This window comes from Anas acuta, chromosome 3, assembly GCF_963932015.1.
Source record: "Anas acuta chromosome 3, bAnaAcu1.1, whole genome shotgun sequence".
Classification (NCBI taxonomy): domain Eukaryota; kingdom Metazoa; phylum Chordata; class Aves; order Anseriformes; family Anatidae; genus Anas; species Anas acuta.
In genome coordinates, this window is record NC_088981.1 from 33,366,677 (window position 1) to 33,384,759 (window position 18,083).

An 18,083-nucleotide genomic window follows, 5' to 3' on the forward strand; every position below is an offset into this window, starting at 1 on the left:
TGCAACGTGTGCCCAAGGAGCTGCTTGCACCTCTGATCCCTCATGGATGAATGCAGGCAGCTATCTGGCTGGAGAGCTCCATTTAAAACCCACGTTACGTGCCCTCGAGCCCTCGCAGCTGAGCATTGCTCTAAACTGCTTTTTGGTAGGATGAAACCTTCTGCACACTGGATGCCAAACCGGCCCTCAGACAGCTCGCCATGAAGCTGCTCTCCCTGCTGGATAGGACAGCTAGAAGAAGTGGGTAAACACACTTCATGCCTTATTTTGTCTGCAGTGGGGTCCTGAGCTGTTGCAGCCTTGCTCCTGAGAAACCCAAGCAGCAGCTGATACAGCAGTGGATGCCAAACTGACAGGGAGACAGACTGGCCTGATTCCATGTTGCATTTGGCTGCTGCAAAGGATCCCTGCACTGTAAGGGGCTGGGAAAGAGTTTACAGGGGGTCAGTGGCTTTTAAGCTAAAAAGCAGGCCAAAGGGGGTTAATTTTGTAAGGCTGCTACTGCTGGCAAGCTCAGGCTCTGCTTTTGGAGCATGATGCAGGAGCAGCTCAGGCTCTTCTCTCCTCCTCTTCACACCTACTCTCCAATACCGACAGCAGACATCATCTCCAGCAGCAGCTATTAATATAGCAACACGAATGCACTCAGAAGGACCTGGGAAAAGCATTTTCCCAGTCAGACAGAGCATCCTTCCCCTCCCCACAGCCCGTACTGCTGTGGCTGGAGCAAAACACAGCAGTGGTTCAGCACCAGGCACTAACAGCATGAACTGTCCCCCCCATCCCTGCCCCATGCACCCCCTCCAGCACCCCTCTGGCCACGTCACAAGCTCCTGAAGCACCAGGCCAGCTGTTCCAGCTCTCCCTGCCACGCTCAGGTGTCCTGCAGAGATGCTACAAGCACCAGCAGCATCCCTGCCTCCAAGAGATCACCAACACCACAGCTCCCACCTCTTCCCATTGTGCTGAAGATAGCCTCCGGTGCTGGAAGGCAGAGCATAACACTAGTAAGGAAAGAGCCTGTGAGAGGTTGGCTGAAGGAAGGGAAGAGGTTTGAGACAGCTCTGAGCTGCAACACAGCATAAAGTATGGGGCAGGGTGACGTAAAGTCCCTGTGCACTCTGCTGACAGCTGAAATCTCTTGGCAGCAAAGGCAGATGCTCAAGGACATAGGCTTGCAACCCCTTTGCAACAAGTTCTGCCTTAGTTCCAAGGCTGGAAGTAGCATTTGCTGAATGAAAGGTGCAGATAAAAAAAAAAAAAAAAAACAACACAGGAGATCACATTCTTGGCCATTTAATAGTGTTGGGATAACACTGTGCCATCCCCCCATGCTCTCAGAGCTTCCCAGTGCCAGTCTTGTAGCAAGGACTGCGCTGTTCCAGAAGAAGTTGGCACTTTCTGAGGCTCAATCCCCAAACACCCATGCTGAGAACAGGCAGCATTATTCTGTCGGTGGTATCAGGAGCAGACTCTGCTCATCCCTGATAGCCACAAGCTGAGTGCTCCAGTGCAGCATTTACAGCAACGTTCAGTGTGGGAGCTGCTAATCCTCTCAGATCAAAGTCTAACGCGTGCTCTGGATCAAGTATCCACGCACCTTGCATTGGGGGGCATGCAGCTGTCCTGCCACCAAAGCTCCACAGTTATTTCAGAGTTTACTCCGAGCGAACTCCAGCGCAGTAGTCAGGGCTCCCTGAATGCCTTTGGCATTTCCACTGCCCTTAGCGACGATAGGAGAGCCTCCTGCCTTGCCCTCCATCTGCGTACAGACAGCCATGGCCCAGTCAGCGGCAGAGAACACTGGGATGCAGTCCTGGGGAAGAGACACAGAGCAGAGTGGCTTGGGATGCGGAGCACTCTGCAGTTTGGTGAAGGAAGGTGGACGTGACCTGGAGGATAGAGTGTTATCTGTGCCCAGCAAAAGCTGAAAGCTTATCTGGTCCCAGTATGGTCATCTCAGATCCTACCCCAGCAAGATTAACCAGCAACATTGGGTAGAATCCCACAAAAAAAACTCATCTGGGACTTACTGAGTAGTCAGCCCCAGTCTCTTTTTGCAGGCAGGTTCCCTGTGACTCTGCCAGGGTTCTGCTTACCTTGGACACCTGGCAGGCACAGAGCACCTCTCCAGAAGCCTGAGGGCTGAGCAGCAGGACTGATGTGCCTGGAGATTTGTCACACAGCTGGTTCACTACCTTCATCAGGATCTAGGAGAAGCAGGGAGAGGAGGGGTCAGGCTGTGGCAAAGGAGAACAGGGTGCAGCAGAAAACATGGCCTGCAGCTCTCCTTGACTGCTGAACCAACACACAACGTGGTTTACTCACAGACAGGGAGTCAGCTGGGACAGTGTCTATGATGACAGGTTGGTTGCAGTGCTTTGTTAGCAGGCTTTGTGCCTTCTCTTCAGCCTGGAGGAGGAAACACACAGCACTTGAGGGGCTACAGGTGGCACGGGTGAGCAGGATGGGTATATGTGCATGTAACACGTACATGGGGAGTGAAAGTACTGCTCTGTGGGGTAGAGGAGAGGTATATGCTAGCTGAGATCAAAGTAAGGCTGGCAGACTAAAATCTCAGCATGTACAACCCCAAAGAGATGAACCCCTTTCAAAAGGGGGACAGAGACCCACGCTGTTCTCAGCCTCTTTCCTCTGCCTACTCATTGCCACATCTCAGGCAGGATCTTGTAGCACGATGCTGCTACTTTAAGGACAGGATAGATCTTACTGAGAATATTAAGTCACCAATAAGCATTTCCTAAGGGCTTTTAACGCAGCAGGGAAGCAGAGCAACATCCATGTGGCTGAGAGAAAGGCTCTGTCTGGCCACTCTCCTACTGCAGGACCTTTTAAAGCTCATTTTCAGGGCCACCTTATCTTCTCCACGTATTAAGGAGGCGGCAATGCCTTTGTGCCTGTTGCTGTTTGATAAAAGCACTGATAGGGGGTTCTCTATCCTCAGAGAGAGGGAGCTGTGGGTATTTGGGTGTGCCAAAACCAGTCAATCCTTCAGCCCTGGTTAATGCCAGTGAAATCAACCCAACAGAGGGCTTGTGCTGTACTGCATGTGACTGTACCTGCTTTCCCTTGCCTTCTGAGGGGACCCCAGTCACTGAGGTGCTGTGAACTGTGCCAAAGACACCAGGTTCACTGCTACCAGCAGGCTGCAGGGAGCGTGCTGCTGCCACAGTACCTGCTGCATCTCCAGTTTCTTGATGGCTGTGTTGGCAGTTCGCTGCAGCGCTTTGAGGATGGTCTGTAGTTCTTTTCTTTGCCACTGGGGCATTGCAGTGCTAGCCACCACCTGCAAGACAATTTGCTGTGTAAAGACACTGAATAGTACCTACAAATCAACTACTCGTTCTCTGGGAGGACAGAAGATTTTTCAGCTGGGCATCTAAAGCCTGGGGAGAAGCCTGGAAACCCTTTTTCGCTGCTTTACCCTCCCCACCACTTCCTCCTCTCATATTCCCTCTGGCAACAAAGGCACCTAGACTCTGGTTGAAATCTTTGTGACCAACGAGGCACCAGCAAGTAGCAATTTCTCCTTGCTACTGACCACAGGGTAAAATGTGAGCCTACTGGGGACCTCAGGAGAGCCTATGCCACGATCCTTCTGTACAGGAACGTTATCCTTACTTTGGTCAGCTGGCCCACTTCTTTGGAGAGGTTCTGCATCTCAGCAACAGAGGTGCTCCTCTGCTTCATCCGTATGGAGACGGAGTCCACTTCCACAGCCAAGCACTGGCCTACCTCTCGGGCCTGCAGAGAGGGAGAGAAAACATTCAGGTGCGGCAACAGAAAGAAGGAGCAGGGACGGAGGACGTGGGGAGGTGGCAGGGTCATAACCACTGAAGTGCTGCTCAGCAACCAGAGGGAAGACACCTACAGATAGGCTTTAAAAATGACTGTCCCCATGAGACTCTGCAACACACAGCTCCTCCCTACATTTGCAACCAGTGCTAGAGGTTCACACCCACAGGACCAAGCTGTCACCTCATTATGTATCCTCAGTATCTCACACCCAACCATCATGATTTCAATGCAAAAAACTCGGGCACCCATTTACTTTTTATTGCATTAGCAAGCGCACTCTTGAAACTAACTGAAGTTAAACACGAAGACTGAAGAAACACTAAACCAAGATTAAAGAAACCTCATCAGCTGACGTTTCCCTGAGGATGAGTTCAGCTGGTCTTGGTGCATTTCTTATTGCTTTTGCCAACACCAACACTACTATTAATAAAAAAAGCTAATACAAGCTTTCTTCCACCAGTGAAAATCTTTAGTGTTTGGACCATTTCTGCCCTGCCAGATCTTTGTGCTCGTGATGGTCCTGGGAGATTATACACCAGAATAGCAGAGACTATATAGGAAAACCTGGGGGCAGAAAGAACCGTTCTGCCTAGCTAAATACCCGTTCCTTGTTCCACATTACTCCCCCCTGCCTGCAGTCTCCTTTGTCTGAATAACACATCCACAGCTCCTCTCGGGGGCTCCTCAGGATGTGCCCTGCAGCTTATCATTCGTCTGCATCAAGACAAACTGGTGGGAACACAGCTGTGCATGGGACACAGCCAGCCAAAAAGCAACAGATTTGAGGGGGGAGCTTTGCTTCCAGTTTTCCCAGTTGTGATGGCAGTGGGTCACTCTCCTCCGTCTGCAGCCTTTATGGAAGCAGTCAGGGTGCAGAGCCCCTGGCGCTTCCAGATACTCAAGAACAGAGATCTCACAGACACACTAATAGGTTGATTGCTTCTTATAAAGACCTTATCAGACCAGAACTACAGTTTGGCAAGAAAGAGACTAAAGAAAGAAGCCAAAAGGCTGTAAGAACGAGGACAGAGCCCTGTAGTCATAAAGTACAAATCCAACTGTGATAGGTAGGAGGTAGAAGCAAAGCACAAAGGATCACACCTTTAAATACCTACCTGGAGACTGAAATTTCTATTCCAGAGGCTTCCTGATATTTTGTGCCAAGTTCCTATCTTGGAAAAGGGGGGTCTGAAGGGAGGAATGAAGGTCATGGAGACAGGAGTGTGGGACAAGGGGGAATGGATGCAAAGAGTGAGGTACAGCAGCAGAGCTGGCCCCAGGGTAAAGAAGGAAACAAGATCAGGTGTAGCAGGGAGGCTCCAGCAGAGGGAATCTGCTTGTCTAAGCAGGAACCTGTAAAATTGGGTGAATCTGAAATCTCAGTACCCCTTTCTTACCTGCTTGGCCTGTCTCCCTGTGACTGCAATGACACGGCTAACCCCTTTCACAAGCTGGCGCTCGCTGACGATGGCCAGGTCCTCCATAGCTCCTGTTTGGAGAAGGTGCCTGCAAAGTTGACGGAGAACAGGAAAGAAACAAGTTGCTCTCTGGGACCAGAAATCAGGGAGCCTACTTCCATTTCAGACACATCGTGAGTAGAGCAGCCCCTCTCCAGTCCCAACAGCTTCAGTCCTTTCCATCCCTAAAATCCTGGTGGCACCTGGTCAGGCAAGAGACAGCAGAGCTGAGGCTACTCCAGAAGAACCTCCGTGCTACCAGCTCAGCAGGCTGCTGCCAAACGTACCTAAGAGCCAAGTTGTGCCTTGCTTTCCTTTCTTTCAGCAGTAGGACGGATTGGAATTTTTCCCTTGCTACTCAGCCACTGCTGAAGCTTGCAGAAAACAATTTTTTCCTTCAACTCCCCCACTCCTTTGTCAGACCAGCTCGCAGAAAGGCCAGTCATCTCCAGACACATTGCAGCCATGCAGACAGAGGGCACCGATGACTTTCCCCTTTCATATCCAATGTTGAATAGCCAAGAAGGAAAATAACCACAGCGTCTCAGGTTCTCTGTTACCACAAGTAATCATTTCAGACAGCTTCGCTAGAATTGATCATCTCCACTCCCCTGCAGTTTCTTGTCCCACTCCTCCTACATGAATGTTCTCATGACTAGAAACTTGCTCATTTCCAGCTGTATCGGCTCAAAGGCCAATTTGTTCCTTTTTGTTTTCACGTTATCACTGTCCTAAGATTATTAACTCCTCTTCTACTCTCATTAGTGCTAAAAGGGCTAAAATAATTAAAATAATCAGACTGGCCCCTAGTTCTGCCAACCATCACAGTCTCTTGTTGGGTTTCCTGCCCTCCTGCAACCCCAAAACCAAAGCTCCCTGGCTCTGTTTAGCGTGAGAGGACACGTACCCTGCTCACACTGCTGGAGCCCTGCAGCTTCCGGGTGGGCTTCAGAGTGTGAAACAAGGTAAAATGCTTTGCATTTCGTTAACATTTTGGTATTTCTAACCAAATTTCTCTACAACCAGCCTACTCTGCCCCCATTTCAGATGAGGAAACCCAGTCACGAAGGATCAGAGAGTGGGACTTGGAATTATGCCTTTACCTCAGCCACCAGTGCTCACACACAAACCTTTCAGAGCATACAGAGATCCTCACACAGGCTGATCCCCGGGTCAGGGTGGGGAAGCAGATCAAGAGAATCAGAAGGACACAGTCTGCACACAAACACACCATCTGACTGTACGTAAAAGACACTTACGTCCCACAGCAGAGCTCCACAGAGGTCTGCCTTGCAGCCTCAGAGTCGCAGGTCAGCACAGTCTCCACGGGGACCCCGAGGGACACTATCCTCACCGGGTCTGGATACTCCTGACAGAGGAGACAGGGATCAGCAGCTAACCACGCAGTCCTTCAGGGGCACTTAAAGACCAGCTTCAGGTCCCTGCCTTACTTTACCCCTCTTCTAAAGCACTCCCAGAATCAGGGGCAGCTCTGCTGCTCCCCCACAAACAGCCACCATGGGAGAAAGAAAAAACTGGGTGGCACCATAAGCTGTTGGGCCAGATAAATGAGCAGAAAGCCTATGCACCACCAGTCCCCACATATTACAAAACAGTGCTCCTGAGACCTTATCTCTGTCCCATTTTCCCTCCCAATTTTTGAGAGTCATTTCCCCTAGAGAAACCTGTTGCTTCAACTTCTCTTATGGCCCAGATGATTCCTGCTGAAGGAGCAGGCTCAGAGAAACATGCCCTATGTTCCTGTCATACCTCATCCATAGCACGAAGTCCCTGAACGCTTCTTGCCAGCGCAAGGGGAACCTCAGCCATATGCACAGCCTCATTTCGCTTGATCACATCCTGGACCACCTGCTCAACTCGCTGCAGCTGCTCCACAGTCACAGGACCCTGAGGAAGCAAATCAGCCTTCAGGAGAAGCCTCCCAAAAGGCACAGAACAAAGGAGGGAGAACTCTGGGCTCACAGACAACTCAGCTTGGACACACCACTTTCCCCATGACTCACCTTCCCTGCTTGTAAAAGGGAATAGCGAGCATCACGACCCTCCCACCTCTCTATAGAAGTGACTACAGCGAGAGGAGAAAAATCCCCGAAGAGAGGCCAGTACCGGGGTGCTGGTACTGCTGAGAAGCAAGGAGACACGAGTCCAGAGTCACCTGGATATCGAAGTCGAAGCGCAGCCGCTCTGCTGTCACGTGGGACCCTCGCTGCTCCGTCCTGTCACCCAGGACGTGGCGGAGCGCAAAGTTGAGCAGGTGGGTAGCGGTGTGGTTGGTCATGCAGCCCAGCCGCCGGGCCTGAAAGCACAGACAATTTCCCCTGGTGGGCTGCTTCTGCACAGCCTGGGGGAGCAGAGAATGGTGTAAGGAGGGAAGTGAAAGGCTGCATGCAAGGGGATAGGGGGTGATGGTGACAGAACAACAGGTAGCACAGCTGCTGGATGAATTTATGTCCCAGGGCAGATCTCACTTCTTTTCCCCATGGGATTGCCTCTGTAAAACAGCAAGGGTAGGCTGAACGCTTCTGGACAGACCTATAGCTCATAGAAGACTACAGACAAACTCACTTGTGAGTCCTCCTTCCCACTGCAATAAAGAAGTCTCAGGAACTCAAGGAACCGCTGCTGTGCCCAGGTTACTCACGGCATTAAAAGACTTTCAAAGAAAGGCTGGAAAAGGGTTAAGAGCACTGAGTTATTACCTCATCCACGAAAAGCTGAACTTGATCTCCAGCACGCAGGGTTTCCACAGCAGTGACCTCATGCACCACGTAACCACCACAGAGATGAACTGACTCCACAGGGAAAAGGATGTCCTGAACAGAGAGACACAGAAAGATGAGTTATGGCACAGGGAACATCCAAAGACCCGTTCTACACATCTGCTTGATCCTACTGGGAAACACAACCCCTGTTGGTCCCAAAGCGACAGCAATGGGGCGCGAAAAGCAGAGGCAAGCTTCCAGCCAGCATAACCAGCAAGCCTCAGCCCTTCCTTGCAGCCAGCCACTCACTGCATAACAGGTCGAGGCTGCCAGTTTGCAGTGGAGGGGCAGCAATGCCAACTGTGCTAATGAATTTTCCTAGCGGGGATGTCTGTCCAAGAGAAATTGGACAGCAGCTGCCAAGGCACCTGCATCAGGCATCCACGGTGCCTCTTCTGCTTCACAAGGTTGGCAAGAAAAACTTGATCCCCCTTTCATCTTGGGGAGACACGCTAAGCAAGGCACTATCACATTCTGCAAGGCTAAAAAGGCAGCATCATCGCCCAAAGGTGACTGTCAGGAGCTGGAACGTGGGAGGGAGAAAAAGCTGCACCCCTTCTTCTTAGAAAAGAGTCAAAGCTTTCTCTCTGTCAGTGTAGAAAGAACTCGCTGCAGAGGCAGATGCCACCCTACTTGTGAAGAACACAGCACGCTGAAGAGCTCCCCCATCATCCCCAGCAAGAAGAAATTGCAAAAGGCCAAGAGAGACAACCAGAGCAGCAGGTCCACCTCCACGAGGTTAGTGCTGCTTCTTCCTCACCCCACCAGCCCCAACACAAAGTCAAGGACACTCTCAAGAGCTAGCAGCCTGCTAATTAATACAGCAAAGTAGCTCATCATTTGGGGAGGTCTGCCTGGCCTCGATATCCAGGACTGCCTTGGGTTCAGGCAGCAAAAGGTCTCTCACCTGCTGTCCTAAGCGTATCAGGTAGCCTTGGTCAGAGGCTTGCCCACCCTGCTCTGCATAAAAGTTAGTCCTGTCCAAGATGACACCACAGCGCTGCCCTGCCCCAACCTCCTTCTGGAGAGACTGATCTCTGTACAGCATCAGCACGGTGGCCTGGCACGGGCTGAACTCTGCCAAGGGGAAGAAGATGGCAGCAATCAGTGCGAGCACCCTGGCAGATCACACCATGAAAGGGGGCACCACATGCCAACCCTGCCAACACCCATCCTATAATGAAAGCTGGCACTTGCCTTTGTAGGGTAGGAACGGTTATTGGCAGAAAGGACAAAGGATCTGTTATCTGGAAGCAAGCCACCCCTCATTTACCCAGTGAGGCACTTGCTGGGTAGTAGCTAACCAGACAGGGTCCATGTGAGTCTGACAGAGCAAGATGTGGCACAGACACAGCTCTATCATGCTATGTTGTGTGCTTGGCCAGCCTGACTGCCTTTGACAGAGATGACTGGCTTGGTGGACAAGGGAAGGCAGCAAAGCCACGTTCCTCGACTTAGCAAGCTTCTGACACACTCTGCCTGAGCATTCTTGAAGCCAAATGCAGGCCAGATAGCTGGGCCCCACAGAAAACTGCTCAAAGATTGAAGTTCAGCTGACACTCAGTTACTAGCAGAGCTACTTGTAGGCTGATATTAGGGCCAACGCCTTTTAACAGCTTCATTAACAACAATCCATGACAGGAGGGGATGTATGCTTATCCTGCTTGTGTCTGGCAGCAAGTGGTCAGGACCAGACAATACACTGAAGAGCAGGGCTGCTTTTCAGAGGGATCTGGCAAGCTGCAGAAATGGACTGAGAGAAACCTTCAGGTTCTCAAGGACAGTTGAACACAAAGTCAGCACGGTGCCCCTGCAGCAAGAAGACCGCTACCTGCTGGGCTGTGTGAACGCAAACGTAGTCGGCAGCCCAAAGAAAGTGGTTATTCACCTCTGTGTGGCATCTGTGACACTACGTCTAGAGCTGGGGAAATTCTGGTTGTACACAAGGAAAAAAACTTCACATGGTGATAAAGAACTGGAACAGGGACCAGCGAAGCAGTGGTATCTTCATCCTTAAAGATACTGAAAACTTACCTGGAGAAGGCCCTGAGCAACCTGATCTGACTGCGAAGCAGATCTTTTCTTCATCAAGAGATGGGACATCCAGAAGTCCCCTCTAACCTGAATTACTCCATGATTCAGTGACTGAGAAGGTGGGATAATACTAGCTTGGAAATTTCAGCCAATGCCTATGATGGGCTGTTTTTCCTTCACTGTGCTCTTGCTGTAGTACTTATAGTTTGAACTGCCTCACTTTTCACTTACTGTGGGTTGCCACCAGCACGCTGGGTAAGATGGAGCTGGCTGTATACAGCGATCTAATTGCTTGTGACAGCCACATCACCTCTTACTCTCTGTGGTTTAGCTTTATGCTTCCCCTGGAGCATCAGCAACCCCAGTTAGCCCAAACGACAAAAAGCCTGCACTGTCATCTAGTGGCCTGCCAAGGAAATAGCAAGTCCCTGGCTTTAAGCAGCTACCTCAACTGGCATAATCACTCTCCCTAGCACTCACATTCAGGAGCCTGATTGTTGGGGACAGACTCACCTCTGGCAGAAATCAAGTCACTGCTTCAGTACAGTAATACCAACCCAGATCTCACAGCCTTGTCACTAGCCTGAGCTTTCCTGGGGACACACCACCAGAACAGCAAATACCTTTGAAAAAAGTATAGGGGCAAAGAAGGGATGTAGAAGCGAAGTGGACAGGTTTGAACCACAAGATCCCTGTCCTCCTGCGTGCACCAGGCCAGCAAAAGCAGTCTGATGAGGGATTCCTTAGGCAGAGTTTGTCCTACATACAGGACATGGCCACTTACCGTACTGCCCGTGCTGCCCAAGCTTGTAGGAGTATTTTGGAGAGTCATCAGTAGCAGGCACGTTGTCATTCCGCAGCTGAGCCAGCGAGTGCACATCCAGGTGCATATCTGTGCCCTCCAGCTGTCCTGCCTGCGCGCCCTGAGCCTTCCGCTGCAGCAGAGCAAAGGCAGGGTTAGAGGGGAGGTACCCAGGGGATTGGATTCCCCACTAACTGGAGTGTTATGGCTAGAAGCAACTGCTTTCACCTTCCTGGAAATGACTCCTTTATGTCTGTGCTGATGCTAAACCAAACCCATTCCTTCCAGCCCCACAAGCACTCAACACCACCCATAGGGGCAAGCAACTGCTAACACAGCCCAGCTTGCTGCATAGCTTTGGAACTTCCAGGCCATTAAAGCCTAGAAGAGCACAGCCTTGATCTGATTACTGCACAAGGTGGGCAGTGCGAGTCTTCCAGCACTACAGAGGCTGAAAGGATTACGTCAGCTCTTCACAAATCACTTGCTGTTTGGGCTGTCTACGCTGGCTCTGCTTTGCATGGAGCGTTGGACTACACGACTGCCAGAGGTCACCCCTAACGCATGTAATTCTACAACCGCCACTCCAGCCAGTACCGTAAAACACTGCTACTGATCTGACAGGGATCACCAGCCAATACTCCTCAGTCTCACACCCACAGATGAAGTCAGTATGACCCAGCTACTGTTGCAGACCCGCTTCCACTCCAGGGAAAAAGCACGTGGCCCTGTGGTGCATCTGAGGAGCAGTGAAAGGAATTCTGCCTCCATTACCACAGGAAAGCACAGGCTCTGAATCATCCTCATGAGGAGAGCCTCTCTTACCTTCGCATCCTCCTGAACAAGTTCATTGAAAGCATCAGAATCCAAACGGATTCCCTTTTCTTCAAGCATCAAGTCAATCAGATCCAGAGGAAACCCCAAATTCCCATAGAGAGACCAGGCTACATCAGCTGTAGGACAAAAAAGAAGCACATGAACTCCATGTGAACAAGGAATGCAAAGACATCTCCAAAGTTGCTTGGACGAGACTAATCTCATGTGTGCTTTGGCAGCCAAGTTCACTTTTACTGTGTGCAACTGCACTGATAATGGGGAAGGGAAGAGAAGCCACACACTTCTTTTCGTACAGGACTAAATGTTAGCGGTGCCCCAAAGCCACATCCTGTCAAAATTCAGCACAGCACAGCTAGATAGGCAGCTGCTCTGGATGGGTCCTCCTTTTGGCTACATCTTGTAAAGACCCATTTTGTCAGTAAATAAAGCAGCAACAGAATGCTTCTGACTTTCCCAGTACCTAGTTTGTCGTGAGAATGATGCTCTAGGAAACGATCAAGACCTGGAGAAAGGAGAACTGTCTACTTTTAAATTTGGCATTGGAGTGCCTGGGGCTGGAATGTTCTTGAGGGCATGTGGGGGAAGCAGACAGACACTCACAAGAATAGAATAGTTCAGTTGGGAGGGACCTTCAAAGACCTTTGAGTCCAAAAGAGTTTTGACTTAAATGCTGGCCATGACATGGATCAAACCAGCTTTAAGTGCAGCTTGGCTGAGGGAGGAGACTCACCTGGGAAATTTGTGGAGGGCTGCATCTGCTGCACTGTCCGCTCAATGACGCGCCTCCCCCGCTCGAGGGAGGACAGGAAAGCAGCTTCATTCTCGTTGATGATATTCATGACCTGCCCAAGGAGCAGAAAAAGAGTTGGCCAGAACACCTCAGGGAGCTCCCCAGCTCAGCTCAGCCTAAGCGGGTGCATAATTGGTGCTGTCTGCTTGAACCAGCCCTCTTGTTCTGCAAGCAGCCATCACAACGTGGCTCCGGCACGCTATTAAACAGCGCCAAAGTCACTGCGACTCCGATCACCGTTCCTGTTACGGAAATATTGACCGTCCACCTGGGGAAGGCTGGATGCTGACAAATGCTCCTTGTCATCCATTTGTTATCCGTGACCCAATTACAGTTGCATGGCTGGAACAGCCAGAGAAATTGGTTGTCACAGCTGCTGTCAGCTGAAGCTAGGAGGGACTAGCCCTAAATCCCCAAGCCACTTTGGACAAAGGGTACCCGAGCTAGGACAGGCCGTACTTGGATTCAGCAAAAGAGCTGCTCTAGCTTTTTCAGAGCAATGCCTGCCTGATAGTAGAACAAGGCGTCCCTGCTAAGGATTTAATAGAGCTCCCACAAAGAAATCTGCCACAGATTTTCACGTCCAGGCAGTGCCCACGATGCAGATGTGCTCCCCTCACATCAAGGCCTACCCACAAGAACCCAGCTAGGGAAATTCCACCAGCTAAGTCCCGAGACAGGGCTGCCTTCTGCCTCTGAGAGCTGTGTCTCCCAAAGACAATAAGAAAGGGGGTTTCTCTCCAGGGGTTTTCACATCACTCACCTGGTCTGTGCTCTTCCTCAGCTCTGGGTAGGCATCTCCCTGTGGAGTAAGCCTCAGTTAGAGATAACATCCTCAGCAGCTTCCTCAGGACATCTCACAGTGTCACAAGCATTACAGAGGTTTCTCAGGCACGTAAATGTGAAGGGAGCCCCAGCGCACAGCCTCAAGGACAGCATCACAGCAGGAGAATCACACCTGGACTTAGAGCTGCTGTCTCCTGGCTACCTCCCCATGACCCTCCTCTGCCAGCCCCTGCAAAGCATCTCCGTGGCAAATGCGTCAGTTCACAATGGGAAGCAAGCCCTGTCATTCAGGATGCTGTTAGTAACCACGGGGACCGATTTCAGAAGGCTTTAACCAGATATGACAGCTTGGAAGCTGCTGCCCTCAGGAAACAAGTGTGCCCTTGCATACACTTACACACTCACGCTGACTGTTAGCACTGGCCCCTTTAGGCACCCCATGGCCCCTATTCCCCCATCAGAAATGATCAGGAGACAAGAGATTTTTATTGTTGCAATGCACAGCACCACGCATCCCCTCCTGGAGCTTCTTTCCATCCCAGATTGCCTCCTGATGGCGTACAGGAACGGAACACGGGGCTGAATAGGCCATGTGATCAATCCTTCCCCAGTGCAGCAGTTTTTACTCACCAGCACTTCCACTACAGCAGGCACGAGGGAAGCCAAGAGCCCAGGCGGAGCGCGAAGGACTTCAGAGCAGAAGCGGACAGCCCTGCGCAGGATCCGACGCAGCACCAGCCTGAAAGCAGGGCAGAACGCCCCAGGCAGCACATGAGCATCCCTGCCCAGCTCCTGCATCCAGCACACCCCACGTGCAGCCCCTCTCGGGCCTGACCTATTGCCAAAGAGCTGCTCCACGCGCTCTACGCCTACCCAAGGATGAGTTATTGCAGGTCTAAACCTCCTCCAGGCTCTCACCTTCCCGTCTCCCCAAAGACAGGGGGCACCCCTTACTTTGGCTCACACCAGAACCGCTCCCCTAGCTGCTCATGTTCCCTTCTGGATCTAATTCCCACCACACTGGGCCATTTCCACCTGTCCTTACTCTGCTCCGGAGAGGCCTGGGTAGATGCCATCAGTGATGCACACGCACAAGGTCCGCACGTGATCTGCCACCACGCGGTAGGCCATATTCACACGCCCAGTGTCAGCATCCCCCACCAGACCTTGGTACCTGGGCGCGCCACAGCCCTAAAAACAAAAAGGGAGAGACAGATCAGTACGGCTGAATGGCTGCAGAAGGAAAAGTTGCAATCCTAGAGGCAGCCAGCTACACCTGACATCATGCTTCTCAACTACTTTGTGCGTCTAGGATGTACTCATTAAATCCTTCCAGAACATTACAGACTGGCCAACCAATGCCTTGGCTCTGAGGAATTTAGGAAAACTTGAAGGAAAAATGAACTGGCAGTGCTGATATACCAGTGGAATTTTCCCTCAGCTCCCTTAGATGCTGCCGTGGGCCTGGCCAGACAAACCTCCCCTCTCAAAATACAGCACGGTACCACATGTAGAGAAGGCTGTACTATGGTACCAGGCAGTCTGCACTCGAGGAGCTTTTTCTTAGCTGTAACTCTGAGCAGGAGCACTGTCACCTTGTGAATGGCATCCAAGATGGGCGTGAAGAGATCCGTGTCGTAGTTGGAGCGTTTGTTCTGCAGAACGGCCACCAGCCTTTCCAAGCCCATTCCTGTATCCACATGGTGCTGAGGCAAGGGAAGCAAATTCCCTTCCACCTCTCTGTCAGCGAGCCAGGAAAAAAAGGCAAAAGAGAACCAAGGGTCAGGTCAGGGGCAAAGAAAAGGTGCAGGTGAATCACAGAGACTGGGAGAGCGATGGGGGATGGAAACAGGAGGTGACCCAAGAGAAAGATGCTCAGGGATGAGACTAACAGCAGCCTGCCTTGGCACTGCCAGGCAGCCAGGCTCTAAGGGTCAGATAGTCAGGTACACTGTGACATGCAGAAAAGGGGCTTCCTTCAACAGGGGCCCCAGGCCTTCTCCTTATTCTCAGGTTTTCTCTGAGATGTCTGAGGACATACACATACAGTTCTGATGTTATATAAAGGGGAAAGACTCTGGAGCTTAGTCAAAGCGCCTGGTACCTGTTATACTGCATGAAGACCAGGTTCCAGATCTCCACCACGTCAGGGCTGCCCTGGTTCACCAGTGCTGCAGCATTTCTGCCACCACCCACGTGGTCGTAGTGGATCTCTGTGCAGGGACCGCAGGGACCTGTGTCACCCATCTCCCAGAAGTTGTCCTTCAATGGAAAAGGCAGCACGCGACTGGCAGGCACCCTGGAAAGGCAGACAACAGAAGTGGCAGTGCTGGGGCATGCATGAAAAGCACACAGTAGCCTATGTAACAGGGAAATCTGGAAGAAGGGATCCTTTCTGACTGTTGCAACTCACTATCCAAACACATTAAGACTTTTTTGCTTCAGTTCATGCAGAATTATGCTCCTTAGCAGGAACAGACTGCCCCAAACCTAACAGGACCCTAGTCACTGCTCTGAATACCTAGCAAACTGAATCTGGCTCCCGCTGATGGAGACAGGCGCTCCACCAGGTCAGTGGGGCCACTTCTCTCCTTGGAAAAAAATCTAGCAGGGCTAAGATGTGATCAGGATGGAAGGAAAGGACAAAGACATTCTTCAGGCACTTCGCCTAGGTCAGACAGGCTTGGGTGTACGACCCCAAACTGTCAGCATCTGAGCAGCAGCTTAAAGGTGAAATGCCCCAGAGCATTCAGACTTTTAGCAGCCCAAACAAAGCAGAAACTAAACGTGTTTAAAACCCAGTTTTTGACTCCTGCATTTGCTTCCCATCAACTAAAGAGCAAATGAGAAGCTACGGAGGGTGGAACGTCAGTACCTGCTGCTCAGGACCTTTTCTCTAACACACTCACCCCAGCTGGAGCCATACGTCCCTGCACTCCTCGTCAGCGCTCAGCCCCAGTGAGGAGTCTCCGCCAAAGTACGTGACGTAGAGACGATCTTTGGGGATCTCGTAGACCTCCGTCAAGAGCTCCCAGGCCATGCTGCACGCTTCCTCCTGAGCAGATAAGGGACACAGGGGTAGCACAGGAATCCAAGGCAAGGAATGAGACAGAAGGTTCTTCAGGACGGGAGTCAGATGCCAAAGAAGCATATTTCAGCCACTCTCATTTTGTGATTTAAAAAAAAAAAGAAAAAAAAAAAAAGTGTGTTTGGAGAGCAGCATGATGGTTGGACAAGTGACACAGCTCATTTCTATCATGTAAATGTGACATTCCTAAATTGCTGGGAGACCTTCAGGATCTCAGCGTGGCCGACACTCACCTGTTTACCACCAGAAGCGTTTCTGTTTATTTAACATTCCCGTTTACTTAGCTGGTTATTTCTTCCCAAGGCAAATCGTATTTGCGAGCAAAACTACTAGCATCTTTCATCCTTCTTCCCTTTTCCCACCTTTACAGCAAAAAGCACCAGGCGAACTGGAAACCTCTTTTAACCCACACGAAGGGTCAACAGTGGCAGTCACCTGGAGAACTTTGCTTTGTACACACTGAAGCTTTTAAAGGCTGAGTATTTTGAGAGAAACGAGCTCTCTGCGGGAACACCCAGTGCTCCAGCACGCCGCCCTCCAACCATGGGACTGCCAAGGAGGAGTACGACACTTGCCATGCCACCTAGCGCAAATAAATTTATTTTTCAGGCCTGCAGCAGCCGGCAGAGCTGCGTCCCGGCCTCACCTTGAAGTAGTCCCCGAAGGACCAGTTGCCCAGCATCTCGAAGAAGGTGTGATGGCAGCCGTCCCGGCCCACATCCTCCAGGTCGTTGTGCTTGCCCCCGGCGCGCACACACTTCTGGCTGTTCACCACCCGCCGGTACCGCGACAACTCGCTGCGGGGGTGCGCCGTGCCCAGGAAAATGGGCTTAAACTGCGAGATAACGGGGAAAGAGAGAGATGGAAGGGAAGGGGAGAGGAGGGGGGGGGGGTGCAGTCAGCGCTGCCACCCGGAGGGGACGGGGCGCACCTGGTTCATGCCCGCATTGACGAAGAGGAGGCTGGGGTCCCCGCGGGGCCGCACGGGGGCGGAGGGCAGGCGGCGGTGGCCGTGCTGCTGCTGGAAGAAGCGCAGGAAGGCGGCGCGGACCCGGGCTGCGGGCAGCGCTGGGGGCAGGCGGCCGCCCGCCGCCATCTTAGGGCGAGGGGCGGAAACAGGAAGGGCGCCATGGCAGGGGCAGGGGGCAGGGGGAGGAGGAGAAGGAGGAGGAGGAGGCAGAGGCATGGCGGCGCGGCGGGCATGGTGCCTCAGGCGGCTGGGGGCCAGCGGCGGGTGGCTGCTGCTGGAGGCCGGCACGCAGGTCAGCCGGGGGGAGGCCCGCAAGCAGCCCCGGGTTCCTGGTGGTGGGAAACGAGGGGGGAAAATGGGGTTTGGGGGGGTCCTTTGGGGGGAGTGGTAGCACGGGGGGGGTGTTGGGGTCGGTTTGTTATGACTCTCATTGCTCTTTTCAGGTGTGTGTGTTTTTCTAATTGGGAAGCCCAGGGAGGTCCTTGCACCCTTGCCCTGCAGCTCAGCCCTGTGGAGGGGGAGCTGCACAAACACCCACCGCCCACATCAGTGCTAGGGGTCCGTGCTGCACCGAGCACCTTTGGGCTCTGCCTTGCGAAGGGAACCCCTCTTAAAGCCCCTTTTGCCCCTAGGAAGCTCTTGGAGCAAGTGCACAGCTTTATTGCTCTATCTTTATTGCTCTGGAGCCAGGCATTGTGCAGGTGTGCTCAGCTATGC

At 52.0% G+C, this 18,083-nt stretch overlaps 1 protein-coding gene across 1 annotated transcript; it reads right to left on the reverse strand.

Annotated features, from left to right (window-relative positions):
- Nucleotides 1–1,280: 1,280 nt before the first annotated feature.
- On the reverse strand, nt 1,281–17,533 carry AARS2 (alanyl-tRNA synthetase 2, mitochondrial). Its single transcript, XM_068676559.1, has 22 exons — nt 17,328–17,533; nt 17,043–17,231; nt 16,218–16,363; nt 15,413–15,607; nt 14,904–15,048; nt 14,354–14,499; nt 13,939–14,047; nt 13,286–13,324; nt 12,463–12,574; nt 11,721–11,848; nt 10,878–11,028; nt 8,967–9,136; nt 7,997–8,110; nt 7,453–7,593; nt 7,047–7,184; nt 6,536–6,645; nt 5,217–5,325; nt 3,643–3,765; nt 3,197–3,307; nt 2,329–2,412; nt 2,100–2,210; nt 1,281–1,816 (listed from the first exon to the last, which is right to left on the reverse strand). Exons 1-22 carry the CDS (start codon nt 17,490–17,492, stop codon nt 1,652–1,654), a joined length of 2,901 nt encoding a protein of 966 aa, XP_068532660.1. The 5' UTR covers nt 17,493–17,533; the 3' UTR covers nt 1,281–1,651.
- Between the last annotated feature and the right edge of the window lie 550 nt (nt 17,534–18,083).